Raw genomic sequence first — 26128 nt, forward strand, 5'->3', positions numbered from 1 at the left:
AATTTACTCAGGTTTTTAAAAAGCATACAATATGCTTAACGATGTTAGGTATTCTGATATTTTGGAAAGGTCTGAGTAAATAGAGATATTTTATTTATGATGACTTTTTGTAAAGAAAAGCAAGTATACTAAACTTTTCAAATTGGAATTTACCCGGTGCCTGGTGCAGGTGCATGCCTGTAACCTCACTGACTTGGGAACTGAGGCAGGAGGATTGCAAGTTTGAGACCAACCTCAGCAATTTAGTGAGGTTCTCAGCAATTTAGCAAGACTCTGTCTCAAAATGAAAATGAAAAAGGACTGGGTGCTTGCTTTGGCAGCTCATATACTAAAACTGGAATGATACAGTGAAGATTAGCATGGCCCCTGCTCAAGAATGACGTGCAAATGCATGAAGCGTTCCGTATTTTTGAAGAATGGGGGAACTTTAGATTATGTAGAAGGAAATGAGAGGGAGGGGGGTATGAAAAATGGTGGAATGAGACAGACATCATTACTCTATGTACATGTGTGATTACACAAATGGTACATCATGTACAGCCATAGAAACAAAATGATGTGCCCCATTTGTGTACAATGAATCAAAATGCAGTCTGTAAAAAATTAAAAGATAACTGTAGCTCAATGATAGAGTGCTACTGGCTTAAATCCCTGGCAAACACCCCATTCCCTGCAAAAAAAAAATAATTTAATTAAAAAAAGTAACAAAAATGTCAGAAAAGATTCAGTTAAAAGGTGATTTAAATGCTTACATAACTGTTTTGTTTTTTCTTTTAGCAGATTCTTAAAATAGCCTCAGAACCTTAGTTCCCTTATTGTACAATAAAACAATACTGCCTTTATCATAGGTTTGCTACAAGTCTTGATTGTTTAAGGGAGATTGTATATATGAAAGTGTTTTTATCTACAAGGGATGTACACAGATGTGAGTTTTTTAAAAAGAATTTCTAATTTCATTCTGATAATATGTGAAGTGTACACATACTAGGTATAGGTAAAATTATTCAGAGGGATTTATTTCTTGAAACACACATACCAAATTCGCCATTGTGTTTGTTTTTTCTGTTTAAGTGAAAATTTTATTCTTTGAAATTTTAAATTATGAGCTATATTTGTCTTGCAAATAACCTATTTTTTAAAATATGGGTAAAGGATTTGAATAATTTTCCAAAACTGATATAAACTGTGCAGGGAGAACATGAAAAGAAATTCGTAATTTCTAAAAGAAATAGCCCAAATGTCCATTAACTGAAGAATGGATAAATAAAAGGTGTAATAACCGCATGGAGGAGTATCATTTGGCATCAAAAGGAATCAACAGTGACGCTGCTGTGTTTTCAGGTGAAGCAGCGGTCACACGGAGGCCTCCATCGGTGGGTCAGCAGTTGCCTGGGCACAAGCTGAGGGTGTACAGCCAGGGCCGGGCAGGGGGTGCATTTAAGGTGATCTGGTGATGGATGCGCGACTCCTCAAGTAGGCGGAACGCGCACCTTGAGTCCGGGTGGGGGATGCTGTGGTTTGTGAATGAGTCTCTCTGATGCTGTTCACCTAAGTCACATTTGTCTTTAGTGGGAGCAGTATCAGTTTTTAAAGTGTAGTTTAAAATGTCGTTTGAAAGGTCACCATGTGGTAAAAAATTCAAAGCAGACGCAAAGTCATGGTGTGAAACAGTCTCCCTTCTAGTTTGGGCTGCAGCCATCCAGGTTCAGAGGTGCCCTGGTGCATGGGGACAGTGCTGGGTGCACATTTAGGCTGCTTTGTGCGTCCTTGATATGATCTTCTCATATCAAAGAGCATGAAGATTTACTGAGAACGGGATTTGTAATCTCTACATCAAATCAGTTTGGGAAGCAGGAGGAGAGGAGCCTGTGTCGAGGGCCATTTGTGTCTGAGGTGGTTATTAAGGTTCATTTCTTCCTCCCACAGATATTTCGCTGGGGAATTCTTTGTATTTATTAGGATCACAATGTAATGTTGCTTCAAAGCAGTGCTATAATTTTGATAAAAATCCTTGCTTGAACAGTTTTTTTTTAACATTTGTCTGATTTTCTTTTTTCCTCGCTGAGAGTACAGTCTGCTCTGGCTCAGTGCTCCAGCCTTATTTGAACTTGTGCTACCATGGTGTTCACAGTGACACATCAATGACACATGTCCTTCCCCAACACTTGCCTGAATGCAGTTTATAGTTTGTTTTAAGGCAAATGAGCTGAAATTGCCTTCCTTCACAAACATAGTGATGAGCTTTCTGCTCTGGTAGAGGCTAGATGACCAGCAAGTCAGCAGCCTGGAGCCACAGGAGTCGCAGGGCCAGTGGTTGGTGTGGAAAGGTAGCCAAGGACAACTGAAAGTGGCGGGCACTTATTGAGAATCGAAAAGGCAGAGGGGAGGGGGACGTGAATATAATGCTACAAAGGTCAAAGACAGGATTGTCAACGAATATTGGAAAACATGGGAAAAGCAGGCCAATCTTTAGTAAATTTTGATAGTCAGAAGTAATTCAAGAAGAAAGTCAGATTGAATAGTCCAGTAATCACTGCAGTCATAGAATCAGTATTTACAAATCATATCTGAACAAAACCAGGCCTTCATTTTCTTTTCTTTTGGTAGGGGGAGAGCCAGGGTTTGAACCTCAGGGTCATTCGACCACTGAGCCACATCCCAGCCCTATTTTGTATTTTATTTAAAGACAGGGTCTCATAGCACCTCACTTTTGCTGAGGCTGGCTTTGAACTTGTGATTCTCCTGCCTCAGCCTCCCAAACTGCTTGGGATTATGGGCCTGTATGGTTTTATAATAAGTTCCAGGTAATGTTCAAAGGAAAGGAATTCTCCAAAGAGTGCAGAAAGAGGGAACCCTTCTGAGCTCATTTTAGGAAGCTACCATAACTGATATGAGTTGAGCCTCCCCTGGAATATTTGTAGCCAGAAGTCATTCAGATTTCAGTTATTCAGATTTTTCGGATTTTAAAATATTTTTGTACACACAATGAGATATCTTGGGGATGGTACCCAAGTCTAAACATGGAATTCATTTGTGTTCCATATGCATCTTATACACAGACTGAGTGTAATTTTATGCAGTACTTTTAATAACTCTTTGCATAAAACAAGACTGTTTTGAAAGTCTCCACTTGAGGTGTGAGGGTGCCCCTCAGTGCTACACAGCTGGCTTTGTATGTGAGTCCCTGGTTCTAATCTCAGCACTGGAAAAGAATTGCACTTGGAGGTCACAAGGTTGGATTTCGGAGTGTTTTGGATTTCATATTTTCAAGTAAGGGACACTTAATCTGTTCTAACCCAGAGAGGAATTGCTTGAAAGGAAGGCTTGCAGGGCAGTGTGATGCATAAGCATGGGGGAGTCCTAAAGAGCAGACTGAGCGTGGAGCCCAGCACGGAGTAAGAACAGCAGAAAACCACAACCGAAACAGGGTGATCGATGCAAGCGCAGTTCTAATTGCCGTGTCGCTGGCCGTGTGCGCCATTCTGATGTATAAAAAGTGTTTGTGGTTTAAAAAAAATTTTTTTTTTAACCTTTTTTTTTTTTTTTAGTTGTTGATGAACCTCTATTTTATTTGTATGTGGTGCTGATAATCGAACCCAGGGCCTGACACGTGCTGGGCAAGTGCTGCACCACTGGGCTCCAGCTCCAGCCCCAGTGTTTTAGCATATATATTTTATTCGTAGGTGGACTCAATGCCTTTATTTTATTTTTATGAGGTGCTGAGGATCGAACCCAGGCCTCACATGTGCCAGGCGAGTGCCCTACCACTGAGCCACAGCCCAGCCCCAGTGTTTGCGTTTTTTGATTAAATATTTGGAGGTAGATTCTGTCAGTTTCTACTTCAGTGTGTGAATGTAGACACTTTTCTTCCTGGTGTTTCCAGCAGTGTTTTGTTTTTTGTTTTTGTGTAGTGGTGCTGAGGGTGGAACCAGGCCCTCACACATGCTGGGCAAGTGCTCTACCATGAACTGCATGTAGCACCAGTGTCTGTTTAGTCATATAGAAAAGGTCTCGCGGCAGTTTGTGAAGCTAGCACAGTGATTTCTTGCACACCCTTCCCTGTCTTCCACTCACGTTAGCATCCGGTATTACCGTAGGACGTTATCTGAGTCAGAAGGTAGTGCTGACACATGGTTAGCTAATCTGGAAGCCCTTTAGATGTCACCAGGTTCCACCAACACTACCCTTCTGTTCTGGGCTGCAGTGCAGGGTCCCCAGTGGCCTCTGGTCCTCAAGTATCTTTGGTCTTTTCTGGTCGTTCATGATACTTTTGCAAAACACTTGTCAGGTCTTTTGTAGAAGGTCCCTCAGGTTGTGTCTGGCGTTTTTCACGATTAGACTGACATCATGGATTTTGTGTGTGTGATCTGTTCCACCTTGGTCCATACCAGAAGGAATGTGTTAGCACTTCATGGTGTTTATTACTGTTGATGTACAAGAAACAGATGGAAGTATTGTTTTATTTCTTTTGCCTGTAAGTATCAATTGTTTCACCACAGTTTATTGAATAGACTGTCCTTTTTCCATTGGATTTCATTTGCACCTTGTCAGAAACCTTGTGGCAATAAACCTGAGTCTGGGTGCTTACTCTGTTCTGCTGGTCCGTGTCTGTCCCTTGGCCAGCACCCTGCTGTCAAGCCTGCTGTAGGTTTGTGAGTGGTTTTCACAGTGTGCTCTGTGAATTCCCCATCCTGCTTTCCATTTTCACAACTGTTTTAGCCATTCTGGTTTAGTAGGAACTTCAGAATCGTCTCACTGCTGTGTACTGCTCCGACTCCTGGTGGATTCCCCAGATCTGTGGGTCTTACCAGCACTGGGTCTGCACCACAGGCGTGGGCTCTGCTTTTACCTGGGTCTTTGGTGGTCCACAGTTCCCAGCCTACAAGTCATATACCTTGTTTTAGATTTGCACCTACTTATTTATTTTCACTGCTATCGTAAATTGTACTTCTCTTTTAGTTTCAAATTACAGTTTTCATTGCTGATATATAACTACAATTGACTTTGTGTATTTTAAGCTCCCTTGTAAATTCTTCTTATTTTTTAAAGTTTTCTATGTAGACAGTCATCTGTGAAGAGAGACGTTTTTATTTCTTCCTTTTTTCTTGCCCAGTTTCACTGACCAGGGTTAGGGTTACCATATGCTGAATAGGAGTGGTGAGAGAGGACACTTTGCTGTTTTCTGATCTAACAAGGAAACATTCATTCTTCCACATTAAGTTTGATGTTAGCTATAGATTTTTGGTTGATCCCCTGTGTGGGTTAAGGAAAACCCCTTTTATTCCTAGTTTGCTCAGAGTTTTTGGTCAGGAATGGGTATTGAAGTTTGTTAAACACTTCTGTACACTGAGATGCACTTTCTTTTCTCCTTGAAGTCTGTTAACATGGTGAGATACAGTGAGTGGTTTTTAAATGTTAAGCCAGCTTGTTTTCTTGGATAAACATTGGTTTTACTACAATTTACTTCTTATATGTTGCTGGATTCAGTTGGCCAGATGGATGGTGGATTTCTGACTCTGTTCATGGGGCGTGTTGGTTTGCAGTTTCCTCCCCTTGTAGTGGGTGGCTGTGTGCTGAGAGGTGCTGGCCTCCTGTGGTGGTCTGGGTGGTGAGGCAGTGGGCCTGTCTAGTTGGCACCCGGCGTGCCAGTTCTCTTCCTACAACATGCCCTGTACAGAGTGGGTGTGGAACAGCCCATATCTTGACCAGATTTGGTGTTGAGCAGTTCTCCATGCGGATCATACGAAGGCAGCTGTTCCCAGAACTCAGCATCCCTCTCTTGGTTAGCATCTTTCAGAACATGCTTTGGGAAACGTGATGGACACGCAATGTCACTTCAAGGATGTTGGTGATTGGTCAGACACCCCAGACTTGCCTGAGGAGACCAAGTGACATAAGAGGATGTATCCTTGTGAGCAGAACCTGCTCAACCACAAACATGAGAAGAGGAGAACTGCAGAAGTCAGTGTGTTTTCCTCTAAGCAGACTGACTTAGGATGGGACTTCCGTTTCTGTTGATGGAAGGGAGTGTGGGGCTGGGGCTGTCACTGTGGTTTTCTCTCACTGATCATAGTGGAGCAGAACTCTCCTGATCTCCTAGAAAGTCACTGTCTAGCCACTTTTGCTCCCTGTGGAACAGGAGACAGTTCCAGGTTTACTTCCTTCCCCAGGCCTGCATCCAGAAGCACCGTCTCAGGCCCTCCAGTGTGATTTCCAAACATGTGTCCAGCTTTCTGCACTCACTGTGAAAGTCAACTTAGGTACCATAGTGCGGTGGTGACAGGTGACCTCTGTTTGTCCTGGGTGTAGTTAGTGTGATTAAAAGCAGTTTTATTTGCACCTGTAGTTGACTGAGCAGCCGGGAGCTGAGCAGAGATGTGAATGGCGTGTCCTGACTGGGCAGTGCTGCCATGAACAGCTGGGCTCTTAGGAGGAAGCCAGCCCTGATTTGGGGATATCTCAGTTGATGCCTGGCCAAGACACTGTCACAGGAACCTTTCATCTTGTTCCTAGGCACCACACCAACCCTGTGGGCACTGAGTGGCGGTGGAAGATGGACCAGCCTGAGAAGATCTTAGAGGGCGCTGTGCAGAGCCATCTGGACATGATGAAGCAGTTCCGAGGTATTTGTCTTTGTCTACAGAGGGACACCAGTGCCCACCTGGAGCCTAAGGCAGAGTGGCCGAGGGACTGCCTTTCAGTGGGGTGTTTAGCTCTGCTAGACACTTTTCTGTAGGGAAGCAAACACTTTGTAGAAATACTGTATATATCTTGACCTTTAAAAATTTAAATTTTACATTCCACTTGATGGAAAAACTAAAAATTCAACCCAAAGACTAGCAACTTATATGGTACATTCAGTCTGTAAGTTTTGTCTGTAAATGCATCATCCTTCCTGAGATTCTTTGCCATCTTTCTGTCTTGGTGAGCACAGAGGAGCCTTATGAACCGACTGGGAATTTTAGGTCATAGGAAAATTCTTAAATAATGTCAGATAGTACTGACATTTTGCTTTAATGCCTTATAAAAGGAAAGGATAATATTAATAAAAGTCTCATGTAAATCTATAGTGATACAGCAAAAAATCAGAATTTTCTGATTCAGAACCCAGGGCCTTGTGCTTGCAAGGCAAGCACTCTACCAACTGAGCTATATCCCCAGCCCCACTTCTTTTTTATACTTAAAAGATATTTGAGTTAGGGTTGGGGCTGTGGCTCAGAGGTAGAGTGGTTGCCTGGCATTCGTGAGGCACTAGGTTCGATTCTCAGCACCACATATGAATAAATAAATAAAATAAAGGTCTCTCAACATCTAGAAAAATTAAAAAAAAAAAAAAAGATATTTGAATCTACCAGAGAGTCTTGGTCTCAAACTCTCTTGTGTACCAGAATCACCTGGAGGGCTTGTAAAACTCTGATTGCTGTTTTCCTTCTCCAGAGACCGATTCAGTAAGCTGAGTCAGACCCACCAGCGAACTGGCGGGGGTCGTGAAGTGGTGCTGTGCATGAGTCGCCGCATGTGTGAGGCCCTGTGAAAGCAAGCCCCCGTTCTCCCCACCACTGGTGCCTTGCTGCCTCTGTTCCCTTTCCTTTCATGTGCAGCAGTAAAAAAATCCCAACAAAGGTTGTTCTGATATAAGCACTCCTGTGGTGCCAACAAATGAGTTCACATTAAAAATAGTGTGTAAGGCAACCATCAAGTTTTCCTGCATTCTTTATGAACTTTCTAGGGAAAGTAGGCCTGTGCTTTTTTGTTTATGGATGGGCTTTTTGTTTTATATTTGCAGAGATGCTAATAAGTACTGTGATTTTTTATCTTGATTTTTAATCTCAAGCACTTTTTATGGTAGAGTGGGGAATAGTTTGCTTTCCGTTATTTGGATAAAACAGTGTCTTTTACCAGACTTTTGGGGAAATTAAGTGAAGTATTGGTAAAGAACAGTAAGTCTCACCTCTGGAATTTGACTATCTTTCTTAGCCTTTTTGTTACTTTAGTTAATAGTGACTGTTGCTCCTCAGATAAAATATATAATACCTTTCAAGGCAGCATTTTGTTTTCTTTTGGATAGTGTAAGTAGGATTCTCTAAAGGAACAGAATGGTGTGTCTCAATGAATAGATTGACAGAGAGATTCATTCATCATAGAAATTGGCTCCTGCAATTGGGGGCTGATGGGGTTGGCTGGCAGGTTGGAGGCTTGGAAGGGGGGCAGGTGAAAGTCAAGGCAGTCTGCTGGGGAGGTCCATCTTTACTTGGTTAGATTAGGTCCCTCTACATTACGGAGTGTAATTTGCTTTACTCAGTCTACTGGTTTAAGCATTAATCTCATTTAAAAAGCACCTTTGCAGAAACATCCAGAATAAAATAATGTTTGACCCAGTGTCTGGGCACCATGGCCCATCCAATTTGACACATAAAATTAGTCATTACAGATAGTAATGTCAGAAGCAGGAAATGCCAGGAATTTTTCCTTTTATTTAATGAGTTTACTTTAAGTGTAATGTTCTTGAAGAACCACATAAACCCCCAAGGGGGGTTATTGCCTGGATACCCCGAACTCTCCTGGGTGATTATGTACAGGCAGTTACTGCAGGAGGAAGCAGCCCCAGGGAGGAAATGCTTACCTGGGTGGAATTCTCATGGGGGAAATCTTGCTGAGATGCCCTTGGTACAGAAAGACCATCTGAGTTCTGATAGTCATTTTTCTGGCAGAAACACTTTTGCAAGTGCACTTCAAATGGAAATCGGTAGTAAACGGTCTTGGCGTCGACTTTGTCCGCATTAGCGCAGGTGTTGGAACGTTCATGGAGCACAGGTTCTGCCGTCCCGCCAGACCTGTTGGGAGGCTCTGCTGTGCTGCATGGCTGGTGGTCTTCAGGTTCCCGAGGCATGGGAAGCCGAGGAGGGTTTTCAACGGGTGCTACCTTCCAGGGGGATGACAGGCTGTGGCTTGCCGGGTGCAGGAGCAGAGTGCAGGGACCCCTGGCTGGGTTAGAGTGCACACAGTGGGGTTCAGCTGCCCCCAGGTGGGTTCCTAAAACAGCTGGACAGGATTTCTCTTACCTGGAAGACCTCCTAGAGGGTGCTTTTCTTTCATTCCTTATGAATCGACTTTGCAAAGTGTGACCAGGTCCCAAAACACATGGACTCAACAGTGAGTTCCGTGGAGAGGTTTTCCAAGGGGACCCAGGTGATGTTTGTGATGGGGGCTCTTCATCGCAGCTCAGCTGTCTTCCTCTGGACGAGTAGAAAACGGGTGTGTGTTTGCAGGTGTGGATGGGAGGCTGGCGCTGGGGCATGGCGAACTCTTCCTCTTACATTTTCACAGTGAAGGCCATTTCCCTCCATCTCCAGTTTGGGACCGTGGAGACTGTTTACTGCTTGTTACCTCACTCTGAGTCAAAATAAGCCACTTTGCTTTTTGAAAATACGCCTTCCTGTTGTAATGCCACAGTGAATCTTGCTGAGACCACGGCATCAGAAGAGGTAACGACGTGGGTGTTGAAGAGCGGAGGCTTGGTGTTAGAGGGCCAGGCACTTGCGGGAGGAGCCAGCAGAGCCGCCAGCAGCTGCTCTGGCTGGTGGTGGAGGTGCACACTGCCCACACCGCCTTCCCCAGTAGTTGTCCTCTTTCCACCAGCCTGGGCCCTGCAGTGAGTTCTGTCCTTCCTTCAGCCTCAGGGGACCAGTTGCAGGTAAAACAAGCCCCCTCCTTTCTGACTGGTCAGCCTCAGAGTGAGGACGGTGAGGCTGTTGACGGGCCGCCTTCTGAACCCAGGACCCTCCCCTGGCTGTGGGTTAACTCTGAAGGTACAGACGTGTAACTCTCTGCCTCTTTTCATTTCCTGGTGGAGGGTCTGATTTTTGCTTCCCGGACTTGGGCTCCCCTGTGGAGTCTGTCCTGGAGGAGGCTGGGCCCTGTGGCGAGGAGCTGCCCACCCCCAGGTGCCCTGCAGGACCCGCTTCTGTCTCTCTTCCAACAGAGCTGGAGATTCCTGTATTGGAGCCCCCGTGCTGTTGCTCTGTGCCCCTTGTGGCTTAAAAGAAGGGGGAAAAAAACCCAGAAGAAATGTGTTTCTGACTTCCTTAGTTGGAACTTAGAGTACACTTTCCTATAGTGAATAGTATTTGAATTTGATTAGGTGATATTGAAATAGATTTACCAGTATTATGGTTTAGGTATATTACAGATTAATTTGGTGTTTGGGGGTTTATATGTTCATTAATTTACATTTTAATAGCTTTGTATCTGTAGGAGTACATATTTTAGGCTTTAAAGTGCTTAGAAACAGATTTCTTTTGTAAATTGGAAAATATAGTTCATTTTTAAGACTTGCAGTCTTTCCCTCCTGTCTCATTATGTTCTGGAAATGCCCACTTGGGCCTCTCTGTAGAGGCCAGCTTTTTAGCTTGCTGACAATTTCCTTTGCTTTGGCATGGAGTCCTCTGTTTTCTGTAGGGGAAGAACATCTGCTCTTTCCCGTGGGTCTGTTTCAGTCATTTTGCGATTTTGTTTCCGAGGAGGGGCCATGGGTGTTGGTGCTAGTTAGAGTTTCCTACGTTAGCCAAGGGGCCACCCTTGAGCACATTTTGAAGATATTCTCTGAGTTTTTAAATGCTTCCCTTTTGTGCTGCTATTCGCAGTTCTGAAGCAATCATCTTCCCTTTATACACATGCAAAATTAACTTTATATTGATTAAAAGTGGGTCAGAATTTCACTGTGAGTCAGCATCTTTCCAACATGCCGCTGTGCCTTCTGCCTGCCAGGGTCTCCCAGGAGACCCCCTCAGCACTCACAGAGTTGAATGCTGTCCTGTCCACAGCGACCTGGGTCCTGAGGATGCAGAGAGGAAAGGCTGCCTTTGTCCCAGGTGCTCCATCTGGAGTCAGCGTGGAGTATAGGTCTGCCGGGGGCTCTCACAGCCAGGCACGCAGAGCCTGGGAGCTGGGAGCATTGCGCTGCCTGCTGCTGTCTCCTGACACCTGCTCATGCAGAGCCTCAGCGCAGTCATCTCTGTCAGACACTTAGCCTGGAAGGCTTGGGGAAGAGTTGAAGCAGACGGTTTGTTTCTGGTTAGCCAGGCTTTGTCGTGGGAAGGCGGGACGCTGAGCTGCTGCCTTGCTTGTGTGTCCGTAGGTGGGTAGTTTGGTTTATTAGGATGAGCTGAGAGCCCTGAGCCCGAGTCGCCAAGGGATGACTTCCTCAAGAGGAGGTGTGCTTCTTAGTTACCTGAAGTCCCTGATTAGAGACACAGCAGAAAGTCGTCTATGTGCCAGGAGTCGAGCCAGAGCATTCCCCAGCAAGGCAGAGTTGAGTGGGGGGAGGGTTAGGGTTTGGGGACTGACAGGGGAGTGGGCGTCACAGGGTGCCGCTGCAGTGTGGTGTCTGCAGTTGGGGCACTGCCCTTCTCCAGGACTTCCTCCCCTTGGAGGGCTAGAGGCTGGCGACAGGCTGCTGGAGGACAGCGAGCACCCGGTCCAGGGAGGACACTGCAGTAGCCTCAGGCCACGGGTGTGGAGGGGAATGTGCTTTTGTGGGGGAGAGCACTCAGGCCTCACGGGTGCTTTTCAGTGCTTTCCTTGTTTTGACAGGATGATTTTTAAACCCTAGAATCCATTATTTAAAGATGTCTGTCTTTGGTCTTGTGACTATCTGAAGGGCAGGCATGGTGACGATGTCTTCAGTTGTAGCTCTTCAGGAAAGATGGCACTTGATCTCTTTGCTTTTCGGTGTCCTCCCTCCTCCCTGGTGGCTCCTCGGTAGCGTCATTTGCTGACGCTCTTCTCCCTAGAATTGTCAGTGTCCTGGGTCTGGGTCCTCGATCCTCTCCTCTGTCTGCACTTCCTGCCTCAGTGATGTTCATGAGTCCCTGGGTAGAAATGCTGTCCTTTTGCCAAAGTGTTTACTTCTACCCAGAATCCAGGTTTAAATGTTGTGTACACATTCAGATGTCCAGTGGACATGCTGGACTTGGCGTGTCTAAGATTGAGCACCTGATCATAACCCACCCCCTCCTCTCCCCCTTTCCTGCTACCCCCGGACTTGCTTTGTCCCCATTGATGGAGGCTCCTTTGCTCAAGCTCCTCACTTGGCAGTGGTCGTTGGCACTGTGCGTCCAATCCATCAGGAAGTCCTGTTGACTCTTGTCTTTAAGACAGATCCCGCTGGTGATGCCTGCCCGCCACCTTAATCCCAGCCCCATGCATTTCTTTTTTAGATCATATTATAGTTTCGTGGCAGATTTACCTTCTGTCTCTCTTCCATATAGCACTGTGGTGACACTTCAGAGCCACCGCATTATTTGAACACATCAGATGGGCGGTCTCTTCTTGCTGTATTCCTTTGCCCACGCCTCCTCTCCTTCAAGGAACACCTTGTCTCTTCAGAGGCTCACGGGGCCTCCCGGGGTACAGACCAGAAGCTGGACAGCCTGCCTCTTCCTGCACCTTTGTTCTGCTCCACCTTTTCTTCTCCCAGTGTCCATCACCTCCTCACACATTATCACAGTCCTCGCCAGAGTGCTGGCCATCTGCTTACACGTGGCCATGGAAATAAAGCACATGAGATTCTGCCTCTTGTCCATGCTGGCCTCATGCCAGGTGCTCAGGGGTCACAGGTGTTGGTGGCTGTTGCACCCAAGGTGTGCTCTGTCGCTCTGGATGGACTTGATGTGTTTATTCTAAACCCCCAAAGGCACACAGCTTTCTCCTCTTTATTTACTGAAAGAAAAGTCCTGTATAACAGTGCTCAGCACATAATAGGTGATTAGTTATATTCACTTAATTGAATGGAATTACCATTTCATTTAAAGTAATTAAAATATTTGAATTCCTTTTTCAATCCAAAATTAAAATATTTGCAGTGAGCATGTTTTTGAATGCCTATGAGCTGCGTCTGACACCGTGCTGAGCATTCCTGTCGCTTGCTCCATTTAGTTCTCCAATTAACTCCGCATGCACGTGTGAAGTCACGTCTTACATATGTACTAGGGAAAGGGAAGTGAGAGGCTCTGAGTCTGTGTAGAGTCAGGGTTGGGCCAGTGCGTCTGGCTTCTGTGGGCCAGGCCTCGCCAGGGCTCAGTTCTCCCACACTTGGGAGCTGAGGTTGAATCTGCCCTCCACTGTGCTGCCATGAGGGGTGTTACAGTTGGTGGTCTTCCTTATTGAAAGGAAATGTCAGGTGTAGTGCTGAGTTGTCTTGACAACAGGCTGAGTTTAAGGTTCAGGCTTTGTTTAAAACCGTGGTTTACCTAAGATCTTAGATCTCCGGGCTGGGTTTGTGGCTCAGTGGTAGAGCGCTTGCCTAGCATGTGTGAGGCACTGGGTTTGATTCTCAGCACTGCATATAAATAAGTGAATAAAATAAAGGTCTATCAACATCTTAAAAAATATTAAAAAAGAAAAAAAAGATCTTAGATCTCGCTGGGTATGGTGGTGCACACTTGTAATTCCAGCAGTTTGGGAGCCGAGGCAGGAAGATCACATGTTCAAAACCAGCTTTGGCAACTTAGCAAGACACTCTTTCTAAATAAGATATAGAAAAGGACTAGGGGTGTAGCTCAGTGGTTAGCCACCCCTGCGTTCCATTCCTGGTGCCAGGAATTATTCATTCCGAAGGGCCGCTGTGAAGTGTGCTGTTCAGGGCGGGCACCAGAAAAGGCACCTGTCGCATCAGTGCTGCTGATGCATGGACCTGCACGTGCTCATTTCCATGTAGGTTGTGCATGTGCATAAAATAGTGTTGCTTCCAGAAAACTCGGGCACAGCTGGTCAGCGAGAGGTACCCTTTCCTCATGTTCTTGGTGCTGCTGGTGAGAGTGCTGTTCCTCTTCCGTCATGACCTTTGCTGATTGGTCGTCACTGATTTCACGCAGTGGACGAAGGTGGCAAGTCCCTGATGGATGTTTCCTGCTCTCCAGGCGCTCAAGTGTCCCTCCCCACTCTTGTTTTACGTTTTTTGATTAGTATCAAAAAATGAATTTGTACTCTAAGAATCATTAAGAAAACGGGAAATCCTCGGTCAGTGCCTTATTCATTTGTCCCTCTGCACTGTGTCTGTCAGCAGGAGTACCAGGTGTCAAAGCAGAGCGCTTCGAAGAAGGAATGAAGGTCAAGCACTGTGCGTTGTCCCTCGTGGGGGAACCGATAATGTACCCAGAGATCAATAGGTTCTTGCAGCTACTCCACCAGCGCAAAATCTCCAGTTTCCTGGTCACAAACGCACAGTTCCCTGCAGAGATCAGGTGAGTGGTGCAGCTGCCCGAAGCTGCTTGATCTGGGGGCTGCACGGGAGGCTGATGGCTCCAGGACCGTCAGCAGGGGTTGATGTGCTACTGCCTGCAGGGCTCGGGAGCAGGACCCGGCCTGCTCGTCAGAAGTGTCCTGGAGAGGACAGTGATGTCGCAGGACACGGGAGGCTCGAAGGGGTTGCTGAAATCCTGGGAGCATCTCGGTGCTGGAGCCGGTAGAGACATGTTGGTGGACGTGGCTGTAGGCGCACCTTTCACTGAGCAGTGCTACCAGCTTGGGAATAATGCGTGTGCCGAATGTTGAGGCTCCTGAACTGTGGCAGTCTCCTGCCTCTGAGCTCCTCGGCAGAGGTGTGGAAACAGCTGTTCCTTTGCTTCTGCAGATTTCCCACTCAGATCAAAATACATGAAAAGGAATCGCGCTTGCACTGAACATGTGCAGATGGTCTTCTTGTTGTTTCCTGAGCACAAGGGCCTCCGACACGCAGAGGAGTGCCTAGGTCATACGCAAGTGCAGAGCCCTCTGACACCACCAGAACCTCAGCTGTGGCTTCCAGAGATTTGGGTCCTTGTGGAGTGACCAGTCCCCCATGGATACCAAGGGTCAGCTGTAGTTTGAGGAAAGCTTAAAAATAGAGCAATGCGCTTTTCCCTATAAGACACTGTATCATAAAACCACCAGTTCCTAGGACCACTCTGGACGCTGGACTGATGAAACCAGGTAGTCTGCAGACTGCCTCTCTGTCCGTTTTCATGGCGTAGGCTTCTCCAATTTGAGCTGAGGGCTCTCCACCCTTCTGTGCTTCAGAGAGAGCAGGAAGAAAGTGTCCCCGGTACCTGTCTGACTGCTTGCTTCTGTGCACTGGGAGGAGTTGCGATGGCAGGTGTCGCTGGCATCGTCCTTTCTTTCAGAGAAAGCAGGCTCCAGCTGAGCCTGGGAGCTCCCCTGGGTCTACAGTGCAGTGTGCTCAGCAGGTCAGCTCCGCCAGGCAGCTTTTGGGTGAGCGTCCTGCAGTGGTTGCTCTGAGCACACAGGAGAACACAGTCATGCTGCCTCGGTTGCTGTGATTTTTCCCATGTGACTGACTTACTCTGGTGTCTTGCGAGCCTGGCTTTGTGGGGGGCTTCCCTTGACCCACATGCAAGCGTCACACTCAGCCTTGTGGTCTGCTCAGGCCTCGGCTTTCCCAGGAGGGTTTGAGCCCTCCAGGTCCAGAGTGCGTGGGCTTCTGGCTGACAGCTCCCCTACTGCGGGCAGTTTCAAGCGGCAGGTCCTACGGGGCTGGTCCCATGGCTTGTGGCTGCAGTGTGGAGGCCAGCACAGGTGAAAGGGCAGGCCACACCGTCCCAGCGGCTTATCCTTTTTTCAAAACAGAGGTTGAGGAAAGCACGTGCTTGGTGTTAGCGTTGGACTGGGTGGTGGGACAAGAATAAAGCCACTTCTCCTGAGGAAAAGTCTTCTTGGGCTCACCAAACTAATGTTTTCCCAATGATCTTTTGATGGGAGTGCAGCTGATCCACTTTGGCGTGTGCCGTCATTGTTGCCGTTATCTCGTTACAGGGCAAGACCAGCTACCCTTTGTTCCACTAGTAACTGAGGTGGGGGGATCGTTTGGTCTTGGCCAGTGCCACTGGTCTCAGTGTGCTCTTGTGTCAGGTGGTGGACCCACTGGGGCTAGCAGGTTTATGATGGCCTTGGGACAGCTGGGGTCTTGTCTTCTAGAGGCTTCTCTGGACTCCTTCACAGTGCGGCAGCAAGAGAGCGCACCTTTCTTGGCAGGATGGTCAGCACAAAATGACTGAGCCGGGTGCAGACTGCATGGATCAGCACAGCCTTTAGTCAGAGATGAGATCACGCATCTGGTGGACCCACTTTCCTGGTGGAAAATGAACCACTGCCCAGAGGGGGCGTCTGGGCTTATGCAGGTCACACGGAGAGTGACTTGATTATTGACAGCATGTCAGTGTGGGCACTCAGGAAGCGGGTTGTAGAGTCTGAAATTTGTTCTCACTGAGCAGAGGTTTTACTTGGGAAGGATGGTGTGATACAAAGCCGATACTCCGCCCTTCCAAGGTGCAGCCATTTCTCCCCCCCAACCACTTGTCAATCTGTGCTCCACCCGCCTCTTACGATACAGGGATTCCCGGCCTACGCTACAGCCATTTCCTGCTTCCCATGTTACGTCCTAACATGCTAGCTAGCTATTGGTTCATCAGCCAGCTTGCAAGTATTCTCCTGCTATTGGTTCCTTCCAGCCCGGGAGATTCCAATGTCTGGGAGAAGTGTCCATGCCATCTTTCTCTTTTCCTTTCTTTTCACCCCGGAGTGGTCGCCGCGCTAGTTGTCCACATAATAAAGTCTCTTGCGTGAAGCCCTGTGTCCGCCATGGATTTTTCTAGGAGCTATTGTTGAGTTGCAACTGAGACGGGCGTGCAGAGCGGCAGTTCCGCGAGAGGGACTGGAACTGCCGCCTCCCGAGCTGAGCTGCATTTTTCCTTACAGATGGAGGGTCTGGGTCATGTTTAAAGAGGGCTTGCCTCTTTCCCTTCTGGGTCCCATTGTACTGTCCCTGGGGAAGGATGCATGGGAAGGTCAGTGTTACCAAGGTGTTGCCTTCTTCCTCACTCCCTCTTCCCAGGCCACACTGTTTTGGGGTCTGTTACTTTCTACCTCTTCAAGGATGCAAAGTCTGGCTGTGGGGTTGCCCGGCCATGTTGTGTGTCCAGCTCCTGGGGCGGTGAATGTCCTTTGTCTTGTCGAAGCTCCCAACTCTGAGCCTTTGCTGGCCCTTTTCCTTTGGCCATCGCTAGGCACAGTCCATGCTCTCTTCCCCCATGAACTTGTGTCCTTCAAGGGCCAGCTTGGCTTTTGCCTTATTTTTGATGCCTTTCTTAATTCCCACTGAACTGGGTCATTCTTTTCCTGTTGACCCACCTTGGTTGTGACTTTGGGGTTGCCTGTCCATCTCTTGCTCCCCCGAAGTGAGTGTTGAACTGGCCCTGTGCCCAGTGTCCAGTTCAAGCTACCCCTGAGTAAATGCTGAATATAGCACATAAGCTTTTCAAAAGAAGTTGAGTTTAGAATTTATTTTGGAAGTTTTGTAAAATTCACATTTGTAATTTATTTATTTATTTATTTTAATGAAACTTTTTTATTGTAATTAGTTATACATGACAGCCAGTAACGTGGAGAGCCTGCGGAACACCCTCAGGTAGCACTGACCTCCAGGAGTCAGTGGGAGGGTCTCTACCCCACGCCCTCAGGTAGCGCTGACCTCCAGGAGTCAGTGGGAGGGTCTCTACCCCACCCCACGCCCTCAGGTAGCGCTGACCTCCAGGAGTAGGGTTTCTCTCTGAGGAGCTGTGCTCTGGGCTCTGGCACTTGACATCGTAGTCTGCCTCTCTTGGGTCGGCAGGTTCTCATGACCTGCTGTCACAGAAGCTGTGTGCCACTCGACGCTGCAGCTGTGTGCATGCTGAGCTGCGGTAGAATTTCATCCTGTGTGGGGCTAGGACAGCCGCAGGCCCTCTGGGAAGCTCCCAGCTCATGGCCACGGCTGTTCTCAGTGGTCTCTGTGTGGGCCATTTGGCCTCCTCTCAACCTCTCCTGCTCTGCCTTGGGCCTGAAGGTGGTAGCAAGTCTCCTGCTTTGTGGTGGGGACTTGGCTGCTTGAGGGAAGGGCAGAGCCAGGCAGAGTGCCCAGCATGCCCGTGTACCTGGCGAATAGCAGAGGGCTCTGCCCTCCTCCGCCCTCCCTTCCGCATCCTAGGGTATCTGGCCTGATCTGACAGCCCCAGGTGCCTTAGAGTCTTGAGTGGTAATGGCTTTGGATGCTTGGGCTTTTCCAGCTCTTTTTTTTAATCTTATGAGGAAAATGAAACTCACTATTTTCTAACAAACATAAATCTCTCTGCCCTTTTTTCTTTCTTTAGATATTATTGGACCTCATTCTGCCTTCCAAATAACAGCCTGGAAGGTAGAATGAAGCTCAGTAATGTCTACCGAAAAAAGAAAAGGGAGAGGGCCTTTGTATTTGGTTGTTGCCATTCCTTTGTTTTCTCATTCTGAGCTCAGTCTTGAAATCAGGATGAAGAGTCAACGTGGCCCCTGCACCAGGGGTCGCTGCACAATCATGTTGCTTGCTGTGTTTGCGGTTGTGTGTCCCAGATATTGCCCTTTGTTGTCGTTCTCAGCACTGACGGTGAGGTTTTCAGACAGGAGTGACTGTGGTCAGGTAATGATGTAACTCTCTAGCGTTTTGGAAACAATGCTGCTGTCTCTTTGTAGAGGGACAAATGACACGGTGGGGCCTTGTTGCCCTTGTTGCCGTCCTGGTGGGTGGGGGCCAGTACCAGGCAGAAATACGACCCCCGCGACTCAGAGGGTGTCTCCAGGGTCCCCCAGAGACGAGCTGTGTAAGGCCCAGGGCCTTTGCTCTCCGCGTCGCTCTGCTCCCTGGAGAGAGATCAGCAGACCTCTTTGGCTGTAGGGTCCCAACAGTTGGCATGGGCCCGCATGCGTGTGTCCAGGGCTTCCTTTTCTGAGACTGGTTGACGTTTGTAAGCTGAGTTTGGCCTGTGGAGCCTTCTGTTCCTGGTCTGGAGCAGTTAGGAGGGCGTGGGAGGCCAGGCTGGGTCCCTTCTGCATCAGGAGCTATGTGGCAGAGCCCTGGGTGTCAGGTCCTGACCGCCGGCAGTCCCGTAACAGTCAGGTTCTTTTCTTACTGGTAAGGCAGCACAGTTGTGCACTGTTAAGAGGCCTCCGGGGCTGCTATTCTGCATTTTTAGAAATTGATGCCATTTGCTCATAGTGACTTGTCACTGAACTTCTAAGGCTTCCCTTGCCTATCAGTATTGGGGAGGGGTTAAAATACATAGTTTTTGTTTTGTTTTGGCTGCTAGGGATTGAACCCCGGGGCACTTAACACTGAACTATATCCCCCGCCATTTTGATTTTGGTGAGACAAGGTCTTACTAAGTTGCTGAGGCTGACCTTGAGTTCGGGATTATCCTGAGCTGCTGGGATCACAGGTGTGTGGCACTGCATGCAGCTTTTTTTTCCTTTTTTTCTTTTTTTGTGGGGGTGGCTGCTGGGAATTGAGCCGGGGGGTGCTTAACCACTGAGCCATATCCCCAACCCCTTTTTAAGTTTTATTTAGAGACAGGGTCTCGCTGAGTTGCTTAGGGCCTCACTAAGTTGCTGCGGCTGGCCTTGCACTTGCAATTGTCCTGCCTCAGCCTCCCGAGCCACTGAGATTACAGGAACTATTAGTATTTTTATCACCTTTTTCCTACCTCTGTTCAGAGCTCTTCTGCACTTAGTAACCTTGGGTCTAGCATCTCTGACTTTCCTGCACGTCACCTGTTGGTCATAGCACACCTTTGCTTGGCTTACTTTCCCTTAAAGATTCTGCCTGCTGACGTCAGCGACACCCACTGAAAGGTAGCTTTGGGCACTTGTGTGTGGATGAAGAGCCAGCCCCCTTCACGGTCTTGCCCTCAATGACTGATCAGGCGAAGAACACCTAACCGTTGGGTGACATATGAATCATATCTGGTTTTGTTTTTGTTTTTGTTTTTTTGGTACTGGAGGTTGAACCCAGGGATGCCTTACCATTGAGCCACATCCCCAGACTGTTTTACTTATTTATTTTGAGATAGGGTCTTCCAAGTTGCTTAGGGCTTCGCTAAGTTGCTGAGGCTGACTTTGAACTTGTGATCCTCCTGCCTCAACCTTCTTAGTCACTGGGCTCACATATATTTCTGTTTTCAGAGTGCATGGACTTTGGAACAAAAAGCAGTGTGTAAATAACATTGGAGGGGTAAATATGGAATAAATTGAGGAATGATTACAGAAAATTAACAGTAAAATTTTGTGAGAGGCTTATCAAGGGGGAATTTCTTTTTTCTTTGCTGGTTAGTTTTAAATTCACCAAAGTATTGGAGTTCAATATCGACCGATCCCCAGAAAGTCAAAGTGCACACACGGCAATGCAAATCACACAATGAGGTTTTATTGCAAGCTCGAGCCTGGACCGCAACCAGCCTCTCAGACCACTACCACGGCTGAGTGGGGAGCAGCCCCGAGGGATGAGAAAGCCCTCTACTTAAGAAATTTCCAATCATTCACGTACAAAGACCTGTACATTATTGGTTAACATTGGAACAGCTAAACATTTGTTCTCTTTTGGTTGGGTCCTGCCAATTTATTTGAATCTCATTGGGTCCTGCCAAAACTGAATGGTCCTGGAGGAAGAAGGGAGGTGGGAAGGGGTGAACTGTGCAGGAGATGAGTCGGGGCTAGGCCCCCTCCTCTGTCCTTGATAGATAAGGTTTCCAGGCAGCTGCTTATTTATGGGACAGATATCTCTTAACAGCCTTGATAAACCCCGGGGGCCCAGTACGTCCTGTTTGTCCTGTATTGGCTCTTGAGGGTAGTGCCTGTGCGCCCTTTCCTGGGGGGAGGTTTTACGGGCCAGTTCCCGGAATGGCTTGTTCATACAACATGGCTGCACAGATGTCAGCTTGTTCTCAAGAAAAGAGAATAAACTATGAGACCCAGAAGGGGAGAGATTTTGGGATATTTGCAATCTAGATTTAAAGCATAACTTGCAGGAAATCCAGTGGATGGAATGAAGTGAGTCCGTGGATTTGAGAGAAGTTTAGAACGAGTGGTACTCATTGAGAGGCAAAGCACAATAAGAATCTGCTGTGTACCTTTCTCTACCGGGGGCCTAGGTGCTGGATCACAGCACTGCTGAGGTCAACCCATCCGAGGCTCCGCTCAGACCCCTCCACCCCCGCTCTGGACAAGAACCAGGTGTGGCTTTGTGCCCTTCTGATAGGGCGGGAGCTTTGGGTTGGTCCTCATTCCTTGGAAGACTTCCTTCCTGAGTTAAAGATGGCAGGTGGCCCTTGGTGCGGGCCCTGTGGGTAGAAAGCGGAGGCTGTGCGTGTCCGAGGGCGGTGCCATGCAGCAGGTCCCTGAGCCCTCTGACTGTGCTGGGCTGGGCCGCCAGGCGAGGCTGGGCTTTGTTTTCCTTCCACTAAAACAGCGTCTGAAGGAGTGATCAGTGGCTTCCGTTCTTGGGGGGTGGCAGTCACTCAGGATGTCTGTGTGCCTCGTTGTCTGCGTTGCAGCTTCCGTCTGGGTCCTTGCCGCGTCGCCCCACGTTGCACATTGTGTTGTGCAGGCCTGATGTGGACCTGACTTTCTTTTCATTTTTGTCTTTTTTAAACATTTTTATTAAAGAAACCTCAAGCCGGTCACTCAGCTGTATGTCAGCGTGGATGCCAGCACCAAGGACAGCCTGAAGAAAATCGACCGCCCGCTCTTCAAGGATTTCTGGCACAGATTCCTTGACAGTTTAGAAGCCTTAGCAACAAAGGTAAGAATAAAGGAAGGAGAAGACAACAGAGTATGTTCTACTCTGAAAAAAACTGAGCAGTAGCTGTGACTTTTTAGCTGCCTGGTGAGAACCATCTCAGGACCTTCAAGGTTAAATCTCCTGTCATGACTTGGATGCGAAGTGTCCCCAAAAGCTCGTGGTGGGATGACGTGTGTGCTGGCCTCATCAGTGGACCCAGCAGTCTGGGGGCCTGGGGGTAACTGGGGCAGGTGGGGCAGCCGGAGGGTGTGGGCCCTGGGCTGCCCCAGGTCGCCTTCCCCAGGTCGCCTTCCGGGCAGCCCCGCCTCTGCTTCCTCTGCTAGAGTGCACTGCCTGCCCTCAGGCTCAGAGGAGCTTTTCCTGCTCTCAGCTGTTCCCTCGGGCATTTCGGGCTCAGCGATAAGAAGCTAACCACACTGGTCAGCGGCTGTTGTCCTCCTAGTGCGTGTGTTAGACATCCTAGGTGACATCGGATGTGCAGCCAGATACGGGAGTCACTTCCCAGGAATCCTGCCTCTGCCCCTCCGCTCAGCTCTTAGACGCCGCTGACCCACCGGCATGACCCTGTGTGCCTTTCCAGGCTTGCTGCGCACGGTCCTGGGGTGTGCGCCTCCTGCTGACCAAGCTTGCTGCGCGTGTGCCCAGCATTCCTCATTCCTCCTTCAGACCATGGGCGTCCGTCCTTCCCACCGCAGGTTCAGCTGCGCTGCCGCCCCTGCCGAGGAGGCCATCCCAGGTGCAGGTGCTCCGCTTCCCGCCTCCCTACGTGCTGTCTCTAAGAGTGCTTCTCCTCTGGGCCCTGGCGCTCTCTCCTGGACTGGGCTGCTTCCTCGGGCCTGGACTCCTCATAGTGTTTAGCACAGCATGTTTTCTGGCCTTGGTAAATGTTTTTTAGAAAGAATGATTGAGTGGAAACAGCAGAGCTCTTCAGAGTGCCTTTCCCAACCCTCCAACTGCTTAAATCTATTTTCTTCTTTTTTTAAGCTTAAAAAGTTAAATCTGTGCTTTCTTTGGTCATTAACAGGCATATTTAAGAAATGCACAAAGGCACTACTTTGGCTTCTCAGCTGCCTTGGATTATTTACAGAGATAGAAGATCAAGTGCTTCTCGGGTTCCTAAAGTGGCCTCATCTCTGGACTTTGCCTTTGGCCACCTCATTATCACTTGTGGCTGGGACAGGAGATGCATAGCAGAAAAGCCAGCCTGTGTCTAGAGGAGCGTGAACACCAGGAGCTGGCAACCCGAGGTCGTGACCAGGCTGCGTCCTGGGTCAGAGCAGGCGCCATGATAGCTAGGCACGAGCAGAGCAGTATAGTGAGCTTTTCCTGTGGAATGGCTTCTCATCTTGACACTTCTAGCTCGGATTCCGATTCAACTTGGGCAACTCTTGGTTGACCAACTAATAGTAATGTGGTTGCTTAAAGTCTTACAGTATTGTCTGATCCAAGACATCTGAAACACGGCTTTACTCTTGTCTCGTGACTCCAGTTGGGAAAGTTTCCTTGGGCTATTTAAAATATCCGGGCGGATGCTTTCTGACATTTCGTAGTGACTAGAGCTACTGTTTCTCACTCTTGTATTGCTTATGTTGCCATTTAAGAAAGAAGAGCTGTGACTGGAAACTGCTCTTCAGAGACTTTCTATGATTCCAGCTCCTGCTTCTTGTCGGGTATCTGATATCAGGTATTACGTAGATGCTATCAAGAAAGGAGTGCTTTACTGCTGTTTAGCACACAAAATGAACATGTTGTGACTATATTTATCAGCTGTGGTCAAACATCATTAGCCTTGCTACCAGTTGAGGTTTTTAAATAGAAGTGCTGTTTCAGACATGTGTTTACCTGTTACTTGTTTGGCATTTTAGTATGCCTGAACAAGGAAGGCATTTGAAGAAAGAGGATTTGTTGACCTTCATGAACAAGGAAATTGGGTTTACCTGAGGATTTTTAGTCTCCTTAGGAGCTGATGCTGCCCAAAGTAGAAAGTGGAGTAGTTTGTTTTTTCCTCCTGGCAAGTATGGTGTTTGCATTTCCAGATCTTTATCCCTAGTCAAAACGTTCCTTTTCAATAGGTACTTGAGTATGTGGGGCTAAAAAGCGATCCTGTCAAGGTAGCAGGGCAAACTGTGTGAGCTTCGACTCCTACCCGTTATGGCTGCCTGCCAGACAGTCCTGTTTTCAGCACGGAGAAGTCCATCTTGTTGAAGACAGCACTGCCTAGCGCACCAGACGTGTTCTGCTGCCACGCAGTGATGCAAAGTCAGGATCCAGCAGGAAGTTAGGATGAGTAGTCCTCTTCCATGTTGAAGCAGTAGCATCAACTTTCTTGAAACTGATATTTACAAAGACAGAGGCTAGCATCATTGCCTTCATTTCATGTTCTTGGACATCAGAAGACATCAGCCCTCTCTGCAGATGCTTGGGTGCTCTGACTGCACAGCGCCACCTGACGTTAATGAGAGAACTCTGTGCCTGCTTTTTATTTTTATTTATTTAAAAAAAATTTTTAGATGTTGATAGACCTTTATTTTATTCATTTATTTATTCATGGTGCTGAGAGTCGAACCCAGTGCCTCGTATATGCTAGGCGAGTGCTCTCTCACAGGGCCACAACCCCAGTCCCTGTGCCTGGTTTTTAAACAAAGCGATATTTGCATGTGGCCCACAATTGCAACTTAAGAAACATTTAATATCTGACCTCATCTCTGCTTATAGAAGTATGATGTGCCAATTATGGAAATTTGGGGCAAATAAAGAGAAATGTAGAGAGGCAAGGCCAGGGCTGGGCTGTGGCCCACCTGGCATGCTCACAGTCCTGCGTCTGATCCCTAGCACCCCAAAAACAAAAAATGCAAGCTAACAAAAATAATTCCCTAAGAGTAAAGAGGCAGGGCCGGAAGTTACCTGTGACTCCAGGTCCTTGAGATGAGAACTCACACCTGGTGTACGTCTGTTTATTGCTCGTTTTGGGGAGAGCTGCTGTCAGGTCGGCGGTCAGCGTCCAGCATGAGCACATCCCTGTGCCATTGCACTCTGCTCTGCCTTCGAGACAACCTGCTCTTCCCTTTGCCAGCTCCCCTGCCAGCTGGCCAGCAGCAGGGAGTGGCAGCGTGCATCTTCCCCTGGGGCTGGCAGCAGGGTGGGTGCCTGCCCGGCCTCTGCCCTCTCTGAGTTGCAGTGTGTGCGTTCTGTGCTCTAGAACATGATGAAGTTGAGGGGGACCAGAGACAGCATGTGTGTTCAAGCAGCAGCATTGTCGCTTTTGTAAGGAGAGGAGTATAATGGTGACGTATTTGGGAGTCCGTGGAGCATCGTCTCTCCCTCCCTCCCTGCTTCCCTCTGAGGGTGAGCCATTCCCTCCCCGTGGTTGTTTGAGACCTGCTTTGCTCTTTCTGTCGTTGATGTCGGGATCTAGGCTTGAGCCCATCTGGTCTCCCTGTCTCTCACCACTCTTCCCAAGGCTCGCTTCCGCCCTTCACCTTCACTTGCCTTTGGCAGCCCTCTCCCTGGACAGAGGTCTCCCTGACTGTCGATTTCACCCGGTTTGGCTTCAGTGCTATCTTACTCTGCTCCACTTGGCTAAAGTAGCATTCTGACTTTAGCCACTGCTGAAATCAGAGCAAGATTGTGTGTCATCTGTCTAGTAGTGTCATCCGAAGCCAGCACCTGCAAGCTGGTTTCTTCCAGACCTGACTTCTGCCTACGCTCGTTTTAGGAAAACGTGAAGGTGTTGCCTGTTAGGTCCATGTTGCGGGATCAGGTAATGTCTAGTAGATCTTTACCTGTGTCGGGGCACACTCAGGGATTTTTGGAGGATGAGTAGGCAGGCTTTAAAGTCGTCTCGCCAGCAGTGGGTTGTGGTTGAAGACAAGGGTGCAGGTAGAGTAACAAGAATTGCCCAGAGGACTAAGGAGCCTCGGGGAACAAAAACGTTGATGTTTTCGAGGCCAGGAGCATATAGAGAGAGGACGTCTAGGAAGAATCTGAAAAAGACCTGGGTCAGTTCCATGCAAACGTCCTATGTCACATGCAATTCAAGGAAAGGCATTTTCAGAAAGAGAAGTAGGTTTGATGAATGGATAAAGAAAATGTGGTATATATATATACAATGGAATATTACTCAGCCATAAAGAATGATAAAATTATGGCATTTGCAGGCAAATGGATGAAACTGGAGAATATCATGCTAAGTGAGATAAGCCAATCTCAAAAAACCAAAGGAAGAATGATATCGCTAATAAGTGGATGATGACACATAATGGGGGGTGGGAAGGGTTAGTGTTGGGGTTGGAGTTGGGTTTAGGGAGGGGGGCAGGAATGGAGGAAGGAAGGACTGTATAGATGGAGGGGAGGGGTAGGAGGGGAGGGGGGAAGGGAAAAAAATGGCAGAATGAATCAAACAACATTACCCTATGTAAATTTATGATTACACAAATGGTACGCCTTTACGCCATGTACAGACAGAGAAACAACATGTATCCCATTTGTTTA

At 47.9% G+C, this 26128-nt stretch overlaps 1 protein-coding gene and 1 non-coding gene across 5 annotated transcripts in view; both read left to right on the forward strand.

The window, feature by feature from the left end:
* Positions 1-26128, forward strand: part of LOC124970805 (S-adenosyl-L-methionine-dependent tRNA 4-demethylwyosine synthase TYW1-like) — a 149782-nt gene that overhangs the window by 57265 nt on the left and 66389 nt on the right. For 3 of the 4 annotated variants that reach the window (XM_047534411.1, XM_047534413.1, XM_047534414.1), the window contains exons 11-13: positions 6514-6623; positions 14063-14243; positions 21502-21637. In XM_047534411.1, coding sequence (XP_047390367.1) covers positions 6514-6623; positions 14063-14243; positions 21502-21637 — 427 coding nt within the window. The remainder of the gene's footprint in view (positions 1-6513; positions 6624-14062; positions 14244-21501; positions 21638-26128) is intronic. The other variant, XM_047534412.1, reaches the window with a different exon arrangement.
* LOC124970824 (U6 spliceosomal RNA) lies at positions 305-411 on the forward strand. Its single transcript, XR_007106199.1, has one exon. It is a non-coding gene; the product is annotated as a U6 spliceosomal RNA (small nuclear RNA).

Source organism: Sciurus carolinensis, chromosome 18 (genome assembly GCF_902686445.1).
Source record: "Sciurus carolinensis chromosome 18, mSciCar1.2, whole genome shotgun sequence".
In the NCBI taxonomy this organism is placed as follows: Eukaryota; Metazoa; Chordata; class Mammalia; order Rodentia; family Sciuridae; genus Sciurus; species Sciurus carolinensis.